At 41.9% G+C, this 15,223-nt stretch overlaps 1 protein-coding gene across 1 annotated transcript in view; it reads right to left on the minus strand.

Moving 5' to 3' along the window:
* Positions 1-15,223, minus strand: part of Sk (small conductance calcium-activated potassium channel) — a 189,053-nt gene that overhangs the window by 110,870 nt on the left and 62,960 nt on the right. The window contains exons 3-4 of the mRNA XM_076387233.1: positions 13,274-13,544; positions 165-371 (exon numbers count right to left, since the gene is read on the minus strand). Coding sequence (XP_076243348.1) covers positions 165-371; positions 13,274-13,544 — 478 coding nt within the window. The remainder of the gene's footprint in view (positions 1-164; positions 372-13,273; positions 13,545-15,223) is intronic.

Below are 15,223 nucleotides of genomic sequence, written 5' to 3' on the forward strand. Positions count from 1 at the left end.
CCAAATTAATTCAAGAGCCTGCTCACCCTCGCCCAAGAAAAAAGAGAGTTCCAGAAGATCACAGCTCCCAAGGGTGACTAGTCTCCGACTGGACGTGTGTACTACGTTATGTGTGGGTGGTAAGATAGATCAGGCATTACGGCTTATCGGTTAATCGTGCCCACCGTCTTGACGTAGTTGACGGTCTCGGCGGTCGCCTCGGTGAGGGCCCTCCGCAGCCGTGATCGTCGGACCTGCGACAGCGTACGTGGACAGAGTACGACGCCCTGCGCACCGGAAGCAGACCCAGAAGCGGTGCCAGCCATCGTGGCCAAGGGCGGCGGAGGCGTCGTCGGCATTGTCGTCGACGACGATTTGCACCACCACGGGAACTGGGCGTGTTTTTATCACGTTGTTATTCGACACAGAACTCATACATTAGGCACAGATGGTAGGTGGTTACAGGTGCAGAGTGTTCTAACGTGTGACAAAAGACAAGGCTCGGCTACGTATTACATGAGAATAGACAAGGTGTGCACACGGGGTGGTCGTACGTGTGAATGCTGGATTCTTCGATAGACGATGGTGTGTTGTTGGGAGAGGGATCGATGGAAGGTGTTTGATTCTTTGATTGAAGGGGTTTGAAGGGGTTGAAGCTATTCGAACTGGGAGGATTCAAATCCCTTTAGTGGTTCTATTTAAATGCAGGAAATACAGGCATTTGTTTATTGTGTAGGGCGTGCAGGCCGAAGCAGGGTAATTAAATGCCTCCTCGGTTTTCAATGACGCGAAATTTTAAGAAAGTAAAAGAGATGATATTACGCGGGAGATTATTCTTTTGTGATGATCTTTGAGATCGTTTAAATAATGACATGGACGACTTTTGTGTTATTAAAAACGGAGGAGATATTTAGGTGGCCTGATTCAGCGTGGACATCCTGTATTTAGATAGATAATTTAAGGAGATGAATTCGATGAGCAATTGAATTAAAAGGAAGTTTCAAGTCAGGAGGATTTTTAGCTCCTTTTGGAAATTTTCTTAATTTTGAGATTAATTTGAAATAGAAAGTGCTGTGTAAAAAGTATAAACTGCATTTATAATATTCTGCTGGTAAAAAACATTAGTGAACATAAGGTTTATAACAAGGATGTAGTAGGGTTAAAACAGATGTAAAACATAAATAGAACTTCTTGTAGCAACATACTGTGGTCGGTCGGTCAAAAATTAGTAACTTAGACTTACAACAGGGCCATTTAAAAACTAGTAATTTCAAACTAGAATAGACTAATTGAGGAACTGAAACTCAATGAAAAAAAATTCATTCAAATACTCTACCAAAATACCAACCACAGAAAACAATTCTTAAACCAAAAGCTACTCACTTATCACTTCAATAAAAATCTAAAGAATCCAGAACGAATCTCCCATAAAAACTAATAAAGACCCACAGTCTCCTCTCCCAAAACAATTAGGTACTCCATAATACACTTACCCAGTTCTCCCAAATCATTCGAACAGCTTCATCACCACAACCCAGAATCAGACACACTCCCACGAACGGTCTCCTGCTCCACCGTCTCACGAACCACAGCCCCTGAGGCAGCCGCGCACAGGAGGACCCAGTCGAAGAAGCAACAACGAATCGGTCGGTTCGCGAGGAAAGTTCGAGGTCGTTCGCAGGAGCAGGTCATCCTGTGCATCGTGTGTAAGCCAGACAGGCAGTCGGCTCAGTGAAACGAACGTTCATAGAGAAAGCAGACGTGTGTCGGACGCGTGATCGTTGCTATCGATTCCGCCCCGTCCCCCGTCAATCCTTCTCTAGGCCTGTCTTTCTTTACTCTTCGATCGCGATCGGTGTGGCGGAGTGGAGGGGGGTGAATGGGAAGAGTGGTGAGTGTGAACTGTGGACACGACAAGCGTGGACAACTGGCGTTCCTCTATCATCTAAGCTTGACCACTACGCTCAGCGCTACCACTAGACTAAAGGAGAGATTCGGTTTTAGCTTCGGCTGGAGCTAAAGATTTCTCGGCGGTTACTCCGACGAGGGGGTGGAGTCAGAAGGGTGTGGGGGGGGTGTGCTCTGGCGAAGAATCGAATGGGATTGCTCCTCGGGGTCGCGGCTACTCTTCCAGCGAGGTGAACCCACGAGGCGACCAGCTCCGAGGAGCTTAACGATGCAAGAGAACGCTAATGGATGATACGAGCGGGCGGTGTGTGGCAGATTCATGGTGTTGTTCGAGAACGTGTTCTACTTAGATCTCTGCCAACTACGTTGCTGTCTACAGGGAGGGAGGTGACTCGAGAACGGAGGAACGGAAGGGATGGCGCACAGTGGACGATCGAGAACGACGAGCGAGCGATGCTGCTGAGGACCGACTGTGTCGCGCGGATATTTGTATCGTTGAAGCCTCCGACGCCGGCTCGGAGCTTCGGCGATTCAGTGAAGTGGGAAGATTGAGAGGCTGAGATAAGCTCCCGGTGATAATGAGAGCTGTCGAGAAGACTAGTCTTTCCGTTCGGGGAAAAGTGGGGAACTTGATGCAGTGGAAAAGATAGCAGAAAGTGTGGGGCTGTAATCAATTGTAGGACAATATTTTATGTGGTAATCTAAGTTGTTACACTGAATTGGACTTTCTATCTTTCTGTCTCTTTTTATTCTTTTAAAGTGTTATCAAAGTTGAGAATTTGAGTACTGGGATATTTGGAGCTATGAAAATATAGAAAGTCAAAAATCTACACATCTGATTACTCGTTTACTGTTTAACAATTGGAGTATTTGAAACAATAAAAAATTTAATATTCGAATATCTAACACTTTAAATATTTTAAAACTTGATATTTAAAACAATGGAATAGTCAAATATTTCTTACCATGAATATTTGAATACTTGAATGACTGAAAAGTGTTCAAAATTCAGGTGCTTAAATATTTGCAATTTAAAATATGTTATGTACCCCAAAATTTATAAAGTTGAATATTTCAACAGAAACTAAGTAGCTCAGTAAAATAAATAAGTTATTTATCCAGATGAAAATTGTACTCCCACAATTTCAACTTTTCCACGCTGAATCCTCTTTTAGTCCTACGGTCACGAAAGAGGGTTGAGAGTGTCTACAGCGAATAAGCTCGTCGAATCTGGGGTAGTACATATTTCTTGGGCGAAACTTTCGAATATCTCAAGAAGCAGCTAAGTAAACGTGGAAGTTCGGGAATTCCAAGACACGAGCTGACATGCTTGCAAATTACATCGTTAAAGAAGAACCTTGGAAAAGTGGACGTAGACCCCTGCTGGAAAGTATTCGATGGAACTGGGAATCCAATAGCTGCTCGCCTGTCAGCGAATCTACGAAACTGCAGACCCTATTTCCATGGTATTCAAAGAAGGAATTCATTCAAATGCGTGTTTACAGGTATTCCCACTGTTATTTTAACTCCAGGGATCGAACAAATCGCTAGAGATGCTGAAATACATCTTCACTATCAGCAACCACACGGCTTGGGAAAATATGTCGACACATTCGAGAGGTCATCGAATCGTCAGGAAATAAGGTCCTCCGAGAAATATTCTAGCAATCACAATATTTGCCACTTCAATCCAAACGCTTCTACCCTCCTGTGTTTTACGACGTTGAGAACAGAAGAGATACTTGTGCTGATGGGGTTCAGTGAAAAGGTCCATACTACAGAACGAAGTTACACATACACTGCCTTATATAAGTATTTGGACACTTTAACAATATTGGAAAGGCATGAAATACCTATATTCTTTTATTTGTACTAACTGGTATCAGATGTTATTTTCATCTATATTTGTAAATCTCATATAATCGTCTGAGATCAGATTTAGAGCCAAGACTATATTATACAATTTTATTTGACGTATTTTATTGTATTGGAATAATGTGAATGTCCAAATATTTATGCATGATAGTGTACACGACAGAATCGACTAGAGCAGTGCTTCTTTAAGAACGACCTTTGACATACTGCACTGGATTGATTGTGCCAAGTGGCTAATTAATATTACATTCTCGAAAGACAGAACAATTTCAACCTAAATAATTCTTAATGTCAATTCATTGATGAACTTCCTACAGAAATGAAAACTCAAGTCCAGTAAAATTAAAGGCAGAGGAGTTCTGAAACAATTCGTCTTAATTCCCCAGAATTTCTTATTTAGGGATCGACTGGATCAGGAAACCACATAGCGTGATAAATACCCTCGTTTCGGCTCACAATAACCCAAGCCAAGATGAAGAATCGCGGCAGTTCGCTAGTCTGGCCGCGACGAAGGGCCACCTTATGAGACAGAGGGGACTGAAACGCTTTCCTCGAAAGGATTCCCCCTTTTCCTTGCATCTAGGATTCGATTAGTCAGGCTGACTAGAAGAGGGTGCTCGAATGATACTCGAGACGCGATTAGTCAACGTTTTTGCCTATAATCCAGCACAATCGGCGCTTGGAGTTTCAAGGCAGGAAGGCAATCGAGGTTAACAGCCTACGACTAGTCGATGGTATCGACTTAATGACTCAGAAAATAAACGAAAAGACCTTTTAATGAAATCTAATTATATTTTTTAAGGGGCTCATTCATTGTTTTCTGGGACTTAATTTGGTTTCTTAGGTAAGTTACATACAGGTACTGTGCAAGGCTGGTAAGGTTGCACTTGAGACAGGTATTAACACAGTGGTGATTTTTCGTACATAGGGGATACGATGTATTAGTTATGACCACTTCAGAAAACGAGGTGATTTTACACGAAAAAATAAAACAAAAATGTAGACTAAAAGTGTTTGATATCACGCTTTGTTTTCGAGGAAATTGACTTTGAACTTTGACCGAGTGCAAGTGTACCGAGCCACAGTTTTAGGCGTTTGAGGAGTAAAAGGGGAAAGAGGAATGCTTCTAGCGTACTATAAAAACCATCAGTAGTCAGATCGAGAGTGTTCCCTTAACCTGTGCACCCTTCAAGCACCCAAAACTGTACTTCCATACACTTGCACTCGACCATAATTCCAACTAAATTTTCTCAAAAACGAAGCAAGATATCAAAAAAAGTATCTTCTGTATTTTCTATTTATTCTTTCACGCAGAATCACCTCCCTTCCGCTTGTACCATCAATTTCGGGACACTCTGTATGCTTCACTCCCCTGATTCACCCTCCGCTCAGCATCTAAATGAACGAAGAAGTATAATAATTCCATCAGATGCTGAGCCAAGAATTACGCGCGTCACGGCATTGTCCGCAGTTTGGGGGTGGTAAAACCAGAGAGGAAAGATGCTTCAAGGGGCGAAAATATTTCGCCAAGGACGAAACGGCGTGTTTGGGATGCCCGATCGAACGCGCCGAGTCCCGTGAAACTTTCTATCCGCAGCTCTCGAACGCAACCGAATAGTTTCGATTGGGACCATTGGAACTGGGTCGCAGTGACGGCGCCGGATCCTAAATATTTGAAACCGATTCCTGTCTGCTTTCGAAAGTGCAATGCGCCGCGGGGAAGTTCCGCAGCACGGTTGTCGATGATTTCCGGGATTAAATTTGCAAGCAAACTTGGGAAATCTGTCAGAAACGATCAACTAAGGACCCTGTCGTTCCTTCAACTATGCAATCTCGTTGAAGACAAAGTTTCTTTTTATTCATTTCAATTTTCAATTTTTTTTCCTTAAAAATTAATTGAAAATTTTTTAACTAATTTAATCTTCTTAATTGTTAATTTCCTTTTATAAAAAAAGAATAACTTTTCTTTTATTCAGTATACGTTATTGTAACAAAGGTTTCATCCCTTAAACAAATAAAATTTAATTCAGTTTAATTATGAATATTCTGGATTATTTTTTAAGTGTGTCTAATCTCTGTTTAATTAATTTTATTTTCAGTCTTTTATTTGAATTATGTACCATACCTTTGCCCTATTAAATCTGTAATAAAAAATTTTGTCGAGTTCTGAGTCATATGTTAGAACCCTGTATTATTATATTTCTGTATCTACTATCAAGATAATTCCAAGCTCTAATATATGAGCTTAATTTAAACCTGGCTGTACTAGTATTCAGTATGCGCTAGTGTATTTGGTTTAACTTATACTAGCAGGGGGAGGGATTTCGATAATCTAAAGAGTGGGGCATAAGCGGTTCAAGATCTAAGACATTTTTCAGGCGAGAGGGAATTCTAGGCAATTACTTTCAGCCTTATTTATAAGCTCACATTTAATAAAACCACCATTATATAATGTTAATTATTAATAGCAGCGTAATCGGTGTAACAATATTCTAACACCGATAAAAACTAACCACTAATCGGTTTAGGGATATTGCATCTATTACACTAATAGGTCCCTCTGACAACTCTGCATAAAAATTGTCAAGAAATATCGCCCCACTTCTCTATTCCTTCCTCATAAAATATGCATCCGAAAAAACTGCAAGGACTCCAGAAATACCTATAATAAAGTCCAAATCTGTAGTTAAACTTCCTGTTACTGAACTTTATCACGAGCAAACTTTTTCTGCAAAATTCTTCAACCTTCTAGAAAATATATAAATTCCCTGAGAGAAAGTTCACCACGTTCCCTAAATGTGACCACTAAAGAACTTCAATTTTATCTAAATTCTTTTGAAACCAATCTCCAAATTTTTACAAGTTTCACCACAAAAAGAAACAGTATTTGAAGCAGTGTTTCCCAACAAAATCAAATCTATCGGCTTTCTAAATTCTTTCGAATAAATGGGACAGTAACAGCTTCTAAATCGACTGTCAGCTAAAGGAATTCGACTTTTCATCGGACAACGATACTCTCGTGATTCGCGCTGGGGACATGACTGCTGCCACACGTGAAAACATTCACTTCGGATTTCAGCGGGATCGTAGTCGATCTAGTCTGAAACGAACGGTACGTGTTTCGCATTATTTTCCAACAAGCTCTGCTTCGAGAGGCAACAGAGGCGATTCTTTCGATTTCTGGCGATCGAGGAAGATCGATCCCTCTCGAGGGTAGCATTATTCTCTATGGTAGAATCGGTGGTTCGACACGGTCTAATGGAATTTGTAATTCGACAGAATTCTGGAAACTCGATTTACATGAAAATTCTTGAATCCATCAACTCAAAGTATTCTCTAGTTTATCTTAGTTAGAGACATTTATTATAACATTATCGTACAACTTATCATTTTTCGTAACTGTGTTAGCTATCGATTTTTATAAAATCTTGTGGAGGGTAAAAATCGTTCCCAAGCTTAATCATTAATTTCTTCTCGTCAGTCTCAAATAGTAATTTTCATCACGAAGAGTCCTCATGAATAAAAATGTTTATTCTTCTGATCCTCATCAAGAAGCTTAAAAATTCTCGTTCTTCTCAGAATGCAAACCTTCCCTCCTTCCATTTTTTCAAAAATTCAATCTCCCACGGGGAATCCGATTTATGCAAAACAACGCTCGGATTAATTATTAATCTAGATTTGCAAAGGCAGGGGAGGAGGCTCGGTATCAATGGTAGCATTAGATCGAACGCAATCTCAGTCGGCGACCTTGGGCTTCTGAATTATTCCATGAATCGAAGAGCATTCCCACGAACCAACGATTCGTTAATAAAAACCGAGACTCAGAGTCAGAGTAAACAGAGAGATCCAAAAGCTAGAAGTAATCGATCCGTATGTAATTGTCCCTCGCACTCGGTTGTTTCCATCGACGATTAAACGCGTCCTTTTTGCTTTCTACGCCCTCCACGCGCCGTGGGAAGCGTCTACAGAGCGCAAAAAGAGAAAAACGAACAACGGTGGATTCAGACCGACGCTTTTTATCCGATCCCTTTTAATGAGAGGCATTCAATGGGAGAAAGGGAAATTGATATCGACTCTCACCGGAAGGGAGGCCCTCTTCCGCAAATTAGTAATTCTCCTTCATTATTCGACGACCTGTACACGCGAACTGGTTCGACTCTGCTTCATTTAGTTTTAATCTCCGAATGGAATAATAATTTCAAGAGGATTACTTTTTCTTGGGGAATATTTCAGGAGAATAAGATTGAAAACTGGGAGATATTGAAACTAGAGAATTACACGTACAAATGTTAGAAAACTAATATTAAAAATTTAGAAGTTTGGAATTCTTATATTACTGATTTAAATGATTTAATACTTGGAGATGCTCGACAAAATTCATTTCCTGAAGAAACTAGAGATACAATTCTAAAATATCTTTCTCTCAAAGTAATTTTTTCTCTTACTTAAACTTTGAAAAAAGATGTTAAATTATTAGAAGAAAAAGATGAAATCGAGCCTCTATGTTAGAAAAAAATTACCCTCGATTTTACACCTCATAGACCATCCACCATCTTACAAAAATATTTAAGCCTTAGAAAAACAAAAATTAAAAACAGAAAAACATGGAACCAAGTCACTATATTAGAAAAGAATTCCCCTCAAGTTTCCATCCCTTAAAAGCCACCCACAGTCTAACAGAAATAACTCCCAGTTCATCCCAGCCATAAACATAAATTCACTCCCAGAGTTATAGATTCTTCGACAATCTGATAACCATTCTAACATCACCCCAGAATCCAAAGGGTAATTTAAAGAAGAATTATGGTCCTACTTTCCAAAATCACCCTGCACAGTGGTGCACTAGAAGCATTCGTGTGCTCAAATATTCCACACATGCGAATCGGTTGCATCAGTTTCGCCGTGTGTCGATAACGCGGACAATCGTTATCACAGAGAGGAGAGAGCGCAGGCCACGGATCCTCGTGGCAGCCTCGAGTAGGATAATAGCTGAATGGCTTAATCCGCGGATTAAGGCGTACGACTCAGACACTGCAATTGATTGTAGCCTGTCTCGGTGAACCTCTATATGAGTTCGGTTTCAGCAGCCCCGAAAATTTATGACAGCGAATCGCTGCAAATCAGCGAGTAATCTATTCTCCTCGATTGGTACGATCCTCGGGGGCGATTAGGATTGTTCTCAGCCCTTGAAACTGAATATTCGCTGTTGAGTATATCATTCGTTGCAGGCCGAATATTAGTAGCTGAAGCCACTGGTTCCACGAAGAGGATATTATACGAAAATGTACGAGGTAGGTTTCGTACTTCAAACTCGGTCTGAATACTGTTAATGCGAGGCGAATTATATATTTTATAAGTAAAATTAATTTGCAGGCCTCAGAGCTTCTGGAAGAAAAGCGTCTGGTTAAATATGGAAAATTATGGAAAGTACATTCAGATGGTTTACTGGAAATTGGGGCAAGTGTTTGACTGGACCTCAAGGGGTGCGACTTGGTATCGTTCCGAGAAGTGCTTTGAAGATTATTGTAAGGGTGACTGAATGTGAAGAATAAGGGGAGAAATCAGTCCAAAAGGTAATATTGAAGATATTGAGAAATTGCTCGTTGCTGGAAAATTTCAAGAAATGTTATTATACTTTACTCTGCATTTCTCGCGGCTTTCCTGGAAATCTCGCTCTTTGCTTTTCATTGTACAAAGAGTTTATTGCATCCGCGAGGCGGGGATCGTTTTCAACGCGCCTGATAGACTTTCCGCGGATACGAAACGGAATTCCGCGACGCGGGGCGTGCTTAAGATCGTCTGCACGCGATAAAAACGTAAAAACTGCTGTCCTTGCTTTTAAACTCCCCAATCCCATTCGCTTCATTTCCCAGGATGCGCGACTGCACGGATAGGAAGCACGTACACCGTCTCAGATTTATAACGACTCGCATTATTATGGCTACAAGACATGAAACTAACTTCGCGATCTTTTTGCTTTTACCTATCTATTGAAACTTTTCAGCGATTTTATTGTACTTCAGCAGAATTGAAACCCTTTATTTTAACAACTTGGAAGAAAAGCAACGAAATGGGTAATGTCAGAAAGAAAGAGAACGGAATATTAATTCCTTGCTCCCTGCAAGTAGTATAGCTCAACCATTAATCGGAAAATACTATGTTCTGTATTACTAGTCCACAGATAACTAAATCTAACTGGAAATTCTCTAACATTATTTTCCCCCAATTCTTCCTTCCTCTTCTGCAGCCCCATCCATTTACCCTTAATTCCTCCCAACCCTCAGTCACCTCCCTCTCATAACAAAAAACAGAGATCACTCTCACATTACATCACCCCCACATGACTTCCCCAGAAATGTTTTCGTCCATCAATTCCCACAAAATACAGGAAAAATAGAAGAAGCCACTCGCCAGCTCGCGGGGGAAAAAGGCCCAATTACCCATCGTGTCACGGTCGAGGCTTGCCTTGAAGCCATGCACGACATGCCTGAGTACGATTATAATCCGCTGGCTCTCAGCCAAAATCACGTGCAGAGCCATTTTTGTGGCCCTCCCTCGATACTCTCCAGGTATCCATACGATACGAGACGCTTCGCCGCGCTGAGGAGAGATAATTAAACTAACAATGTCGCGATCCTTCCTGGCATCTCTCCGTTTCCCTCTGCTCTTCATCCCTTTTTCGTTCCCCTTCTTTCCTGGCCCGGATCTCGCTTAATGACGACGGAAGTAGATTCGTTTCGTGCACGTCGAGCACGCTCTCTTGAGAATAAGCAAATTACCGCTCCTTCCTCGTGGTTGCGCATCCTTGCGCGATCACGACGAAGCTGAGGTTCTCAGCGTGTCGAATCTGTGGGCTCGTTTAGGCTTTGAGTTTAAATCGTAGCTGTTCCACCGTGAAAATTATTATTCGCATCTCTGTTTGCGGGAGGAATTATTCTAGGTTATTAATTTTCTGAATTGGGTACTGGGAAACATCTTCACCTCTTGGAATCGAAGGAGCGTTAATCCTTGAATACCAGACGTAGTATTCGGCACCATCGTGAGACTTTAGAATTAGTATATTTTAAAGACTGTGGTGTGAGCGACAAGGTGGTGATTTTGTGGCAAGAATTAAATCAATAATTATTGACTACTACTGTAGTCTGACTAGTGAAGTGACTTAATCTACTGTAAAGTAGAAATATTCCCTTTAATGTATATATCTCAAATGTTTTAAGTTTGTATTTTCCTGATCTCGTAATAAGTAATTTAATCTCAATTTCCTTTAGTAAAAGAAATAGAAAATGAATAGAAAAATTAAGTCAACAAATTTTTTCCAGATCTGAACCTCCTTTTTTCCTTTCTTTTTTTGTACAATCACCACCTTCCTGTTTCCCACCACTGGTTTTCCAATACTCTGTATATTTTCATATGTATGAATTCTAACATGAATAGATATATTATCAGTGTCAAAAAACGTTTATCTTTCTTTTGGAAAACTAACTTTTAATAAAATGGGACAGCTATTTCATTACAGATGCAAGAAACTAATCAGAAAAGTGATTTTCATTAAAGTAATCTGTCTTCAAAGTAACTTTCACTTATCACATCCCCTGTAATCAATCTCCTTTCCAATAATTGAAATGAAAACTGTAATCAAGATCTATTGTGTTTCCAGGTAAGACACGCGTGCAATTCTCTACGTAACTCATGGCAGCCCCATAGTGTGCATTCCCGTGACGTTTATGGTTCCAGAAGCGAGCTACTTTCTGCACACGGTGCCATCTACTATGCAGGACGTTACCCAGGCGTTTTATCATCGTCCTCGATAAGCTTCTTATCGTCAGCTGGCTTTTTCCTCAGTTTCAGAGTAGAGTATCTGTCGGTACAGGGGTGGCTTCGCTGCTTAGAGCTTGCTTCCGTCTGATGCTCCAACCCCCAGTCAGGTGGCAGCACCAGCGCCTCGTTGACAAGAAGACTCGATCGGGGAACGAACTTTAAACACTTGCATCCCCTTAACCCTTGTCAACCCCCAGTACAAATACTCGAAACTCCACGAAACACAAACTTTACGATATGGAAACAATTACATTACAAATCTCACAGGCTTAACGAATAATCTTATCCTCATCTAAACAATCTGTACACCTGGTTCTCAAACTTGCTCGAAGTTACATCTCCTAGAGAACTTTAAAAGAGGGAGGGGTGTGCTCACATAACGGATCCTAATTTGCAATGGAACGAAAATTCAGAACTGATCAAGGCCAGAGGGTACACCAGTCGCAGGAGAGGGGTAGTAAACAGAAGAGTTTGAGAACCAGAGGAAGAAGCAATCCCAGCGAGCCAGACGAGCTCGCGTTTATTGAGGGGCGAGAGTAAAGAAAGGGACAAGAAAAAACCCAGGGGGAGGGTTGCTGGGCGGCCAGTCTCGCGTGCGAAGCAGGGAATTGAAATTCCCCGTGGGTGGGTGTGTTAACAAGGTGACAGCGCAACGGGAGGCCAAACACGAAGAAAACATGGAACGCAGCCCAACTAGGTGCATCGCGTGGAGGTCTGTGTCACACAGAACAGACGCGTGCTCTGGATCGCGGAACAACGATCGGTTGGATCATCAACGATACAAGCAGCAGAGACAACGACACAGCGACGCCTGACAACAGAACGCTTTTCGTTTTCAGACTCGGTGATTTGTCGACCAACGCTCGCGCGGAAAGAATCCTGGATGCTGTCGATCGAGATTCTGAGGACGACTCGTGGCCCTCGTTTGAGTAGATTTTGGGGCAATAAACGTGGAAAGAAGTGAGAGGAATATTGTGGAGAGGATTTTGTAGAGGGTTTGAATTTTGATTTGGGACTGTACCAACTTTGAAATGAGGACAGAATGTTTTCAGAGGGTTTCAGAGAGATTCACCTTGACTCATTGATCGTGATCTTACATGAGAAATAATGAGGTAACAAGTTTATAGCAAAATAATAGTGTGCTAAATTGAAAACAAATTAGACTTTCTGACACACTATGATTTCACAGTATATAAAATTAGAAACTAGTTGTAAGCTTGCAGAAATAGCAGTGTATTTAAAACCTTGAGGACGATTTTAAGTTCATCTCGAAAATATTATCACAGAAATCATAATATGTTTTTTACTCCTCGAACATTGAGAAAGCCATCCTCGTCTGAAACCTCCTCAAACCTCTTCAAACCATCTCAAACCAGCGCGATTCCAGCATTCTCCGCAGCCCCACACTTCTCACCTCATTTTTCACGTAGCTCCCCCTAAAAGCGGCTCGACGATTCCCAGCGAACAGAATTCTTTTTCACAGCATCCAGGTTCTTATCGCGCGGCGTGAAAGCATGATAAACGTGGCGCAGAGATAAAGAAGGGAGAGTGGTTTCGAACAAGACCAAAGGAGGCTGTGAACGACGACGAGTGGAGGCATGTGCATGGTCGAGGGATGGTTCTAGCGGCTGGGGTTGTGTGGATGCGTGGCAACCCCGTTGTTTGATCGGTATCGAGCGTGGTTGAGGCTTACCTGTCGGAACTGTCGAATCCCGCCATTGATCCGCAACGAGTCCGCGGCGATGCCAGCGATTCCGTCGCCTGGCTCGCGCAGCTGCCGCAGGGAGGCAGCACTCGGCGCCGTTCCGCCGTGCAGGGGGCAACAACATCCGGAACAACAGCACGCCGACGCTTCCGGTTGCGAGCTCTGCCGTATTATGCGAGCGCTGGGCGAGGTTGTAACGAGAACTGGCGGCGGGGGGGCCTGGCAGGGGCAACAGTGGTGGCCGCTCTTCACGCTCTCTCTGTAACATACGGGTAGGGACGGTGTTATTGACAGTCTGCGTTAAGGAACATGTCAAGTGAATATTGAGTGATTGAATTAGGCGCTGAAGGGGTTTACAGTGTCAACGGTAGCCTTTGATTAGGGGATTTTCGAGGTGGATCGTGAGGAGAGGAGGTTGGGGTTGTTCGAGGTGGAGGGGATGAAAAGTGTATCGACAGGACAGGATGAGTACTGACAGGTGTTTGGATATGTTATAGAGGTAACTTCTGCTTCTTGGAGTTCTGTCTGTGATTAAGTATGTAGGTGCATTTCTTTCGAAAACTTGGATAAATTGTATAAACTTTTATGTAGAGAATAATTTAGTAAGTAGTATAACACTGAGTATGATCAGATATTCGATAAGTAGTATAGCCCTGATTATGATGAGACAGTCGATAAATAGTATAACCCTGGCTGTGATCAGAAGTTCTGTAAGTAGTATAACCCTGACTTGGATCAGACATTTGGTAGGCAATATAACCCTGAGTGTGATCAGATATTGGGTAAGTAGTGAAAGTCTGACTAAGGCGAGACATCCGATAAGTAGTATAACACTGACTGTAGGCAAGCATTCGGTAAGTAGTATAACCCTGGCTATGATGAGACGTTCAACATGCAGTATAACCCTAAATATGGTCAGACACGCCAGGAGCAATAAAAATTGCAAGGAAATGAAATACGTCAGACGAAATCAGTTAGAGTTATATATCCATAAGTAGATAAGTCCAAGAAATGCTAGACACAATTCCAAGCTTGTACCGAATACACCAAAATGTATCAGACAGCACCAAAAGCTTCAATTATCAAACTACCTTCCAGTATCTCATAATAAGGTTCACAGAATCAACAGAGGAATCGTTACAACGATATTAGAATCATCAAGGGAAGAATGCAGTTAAAGATCTAGAAGTTGAGCTTATTCAAGAAACTAACTTTCGCCTGAGTCCCCAGCCAGCACTTTTGATCGTACTTTAATTAAATCGAGCTCCGAAACTTCATCCTTCCAAGTAATCCTGTCATATTTCATTTCTGGAAAGCTGCTTTTCCAACCTAAGACATCCCTAAATAAAATCCACTGTCCATTATTAAATAGCCACGCAGATTCTGCATGACACAACGTCCGATCGAAATCCCATAAAATCCGCTAAACACCAACCCCCGACGACAGGTTCGATTATTGCCAAGAGCTCCACTTAATAACCTTATAATATTAACACGGCAACATCGATCAGCTGAACGCATTGCACTAATGAAATTTCGCCTAATGAACGGGAGACAGCATTGTCAAGTTCGGCCATTGGGAGGTAATTACCTTGTACAACTGATAAACACGTTGAATGCCGATGGAACCTACAATAGCCAACAGGCGGACCCATGGATTTCAACGACGGCTTGACGCATGGAATAGCCAGTAGCCTAGTATCGATGCAAACCATCGCGATATGCAGGCATAATAACCGACACGAGAAGAATTTGAATATGCAAATCGCGATACGACGGACGTTGTTAGGAGGACCTGTTTGAATAATTCACACGACTGCGCTCCAGCTAGGGTGAGCCGAAATTTAACGAAGTTGTATTATTAATCGCGAATAAGATCGTTGTGTACGCGTGTACGAAATGGGCCCATCCGCTGCGACTAATTTGCAAGTCGCTTAC

Source organism: Calliopsis andreniformis, chromosome 10 (assembly GCF_051401765.1).
Source record: "Calliopsis andreniformis isolate RMS-2024a chromosome 10, iyCalAndr_principal, whole genome shotgun sequence".
NCBI classification, from domain to species: Eukaryota; Metazoa; Arthropoda; class Insecta; order Hymenoptera; family Andrenidae; genus Calliopsis; species Calliopsis andreniformis.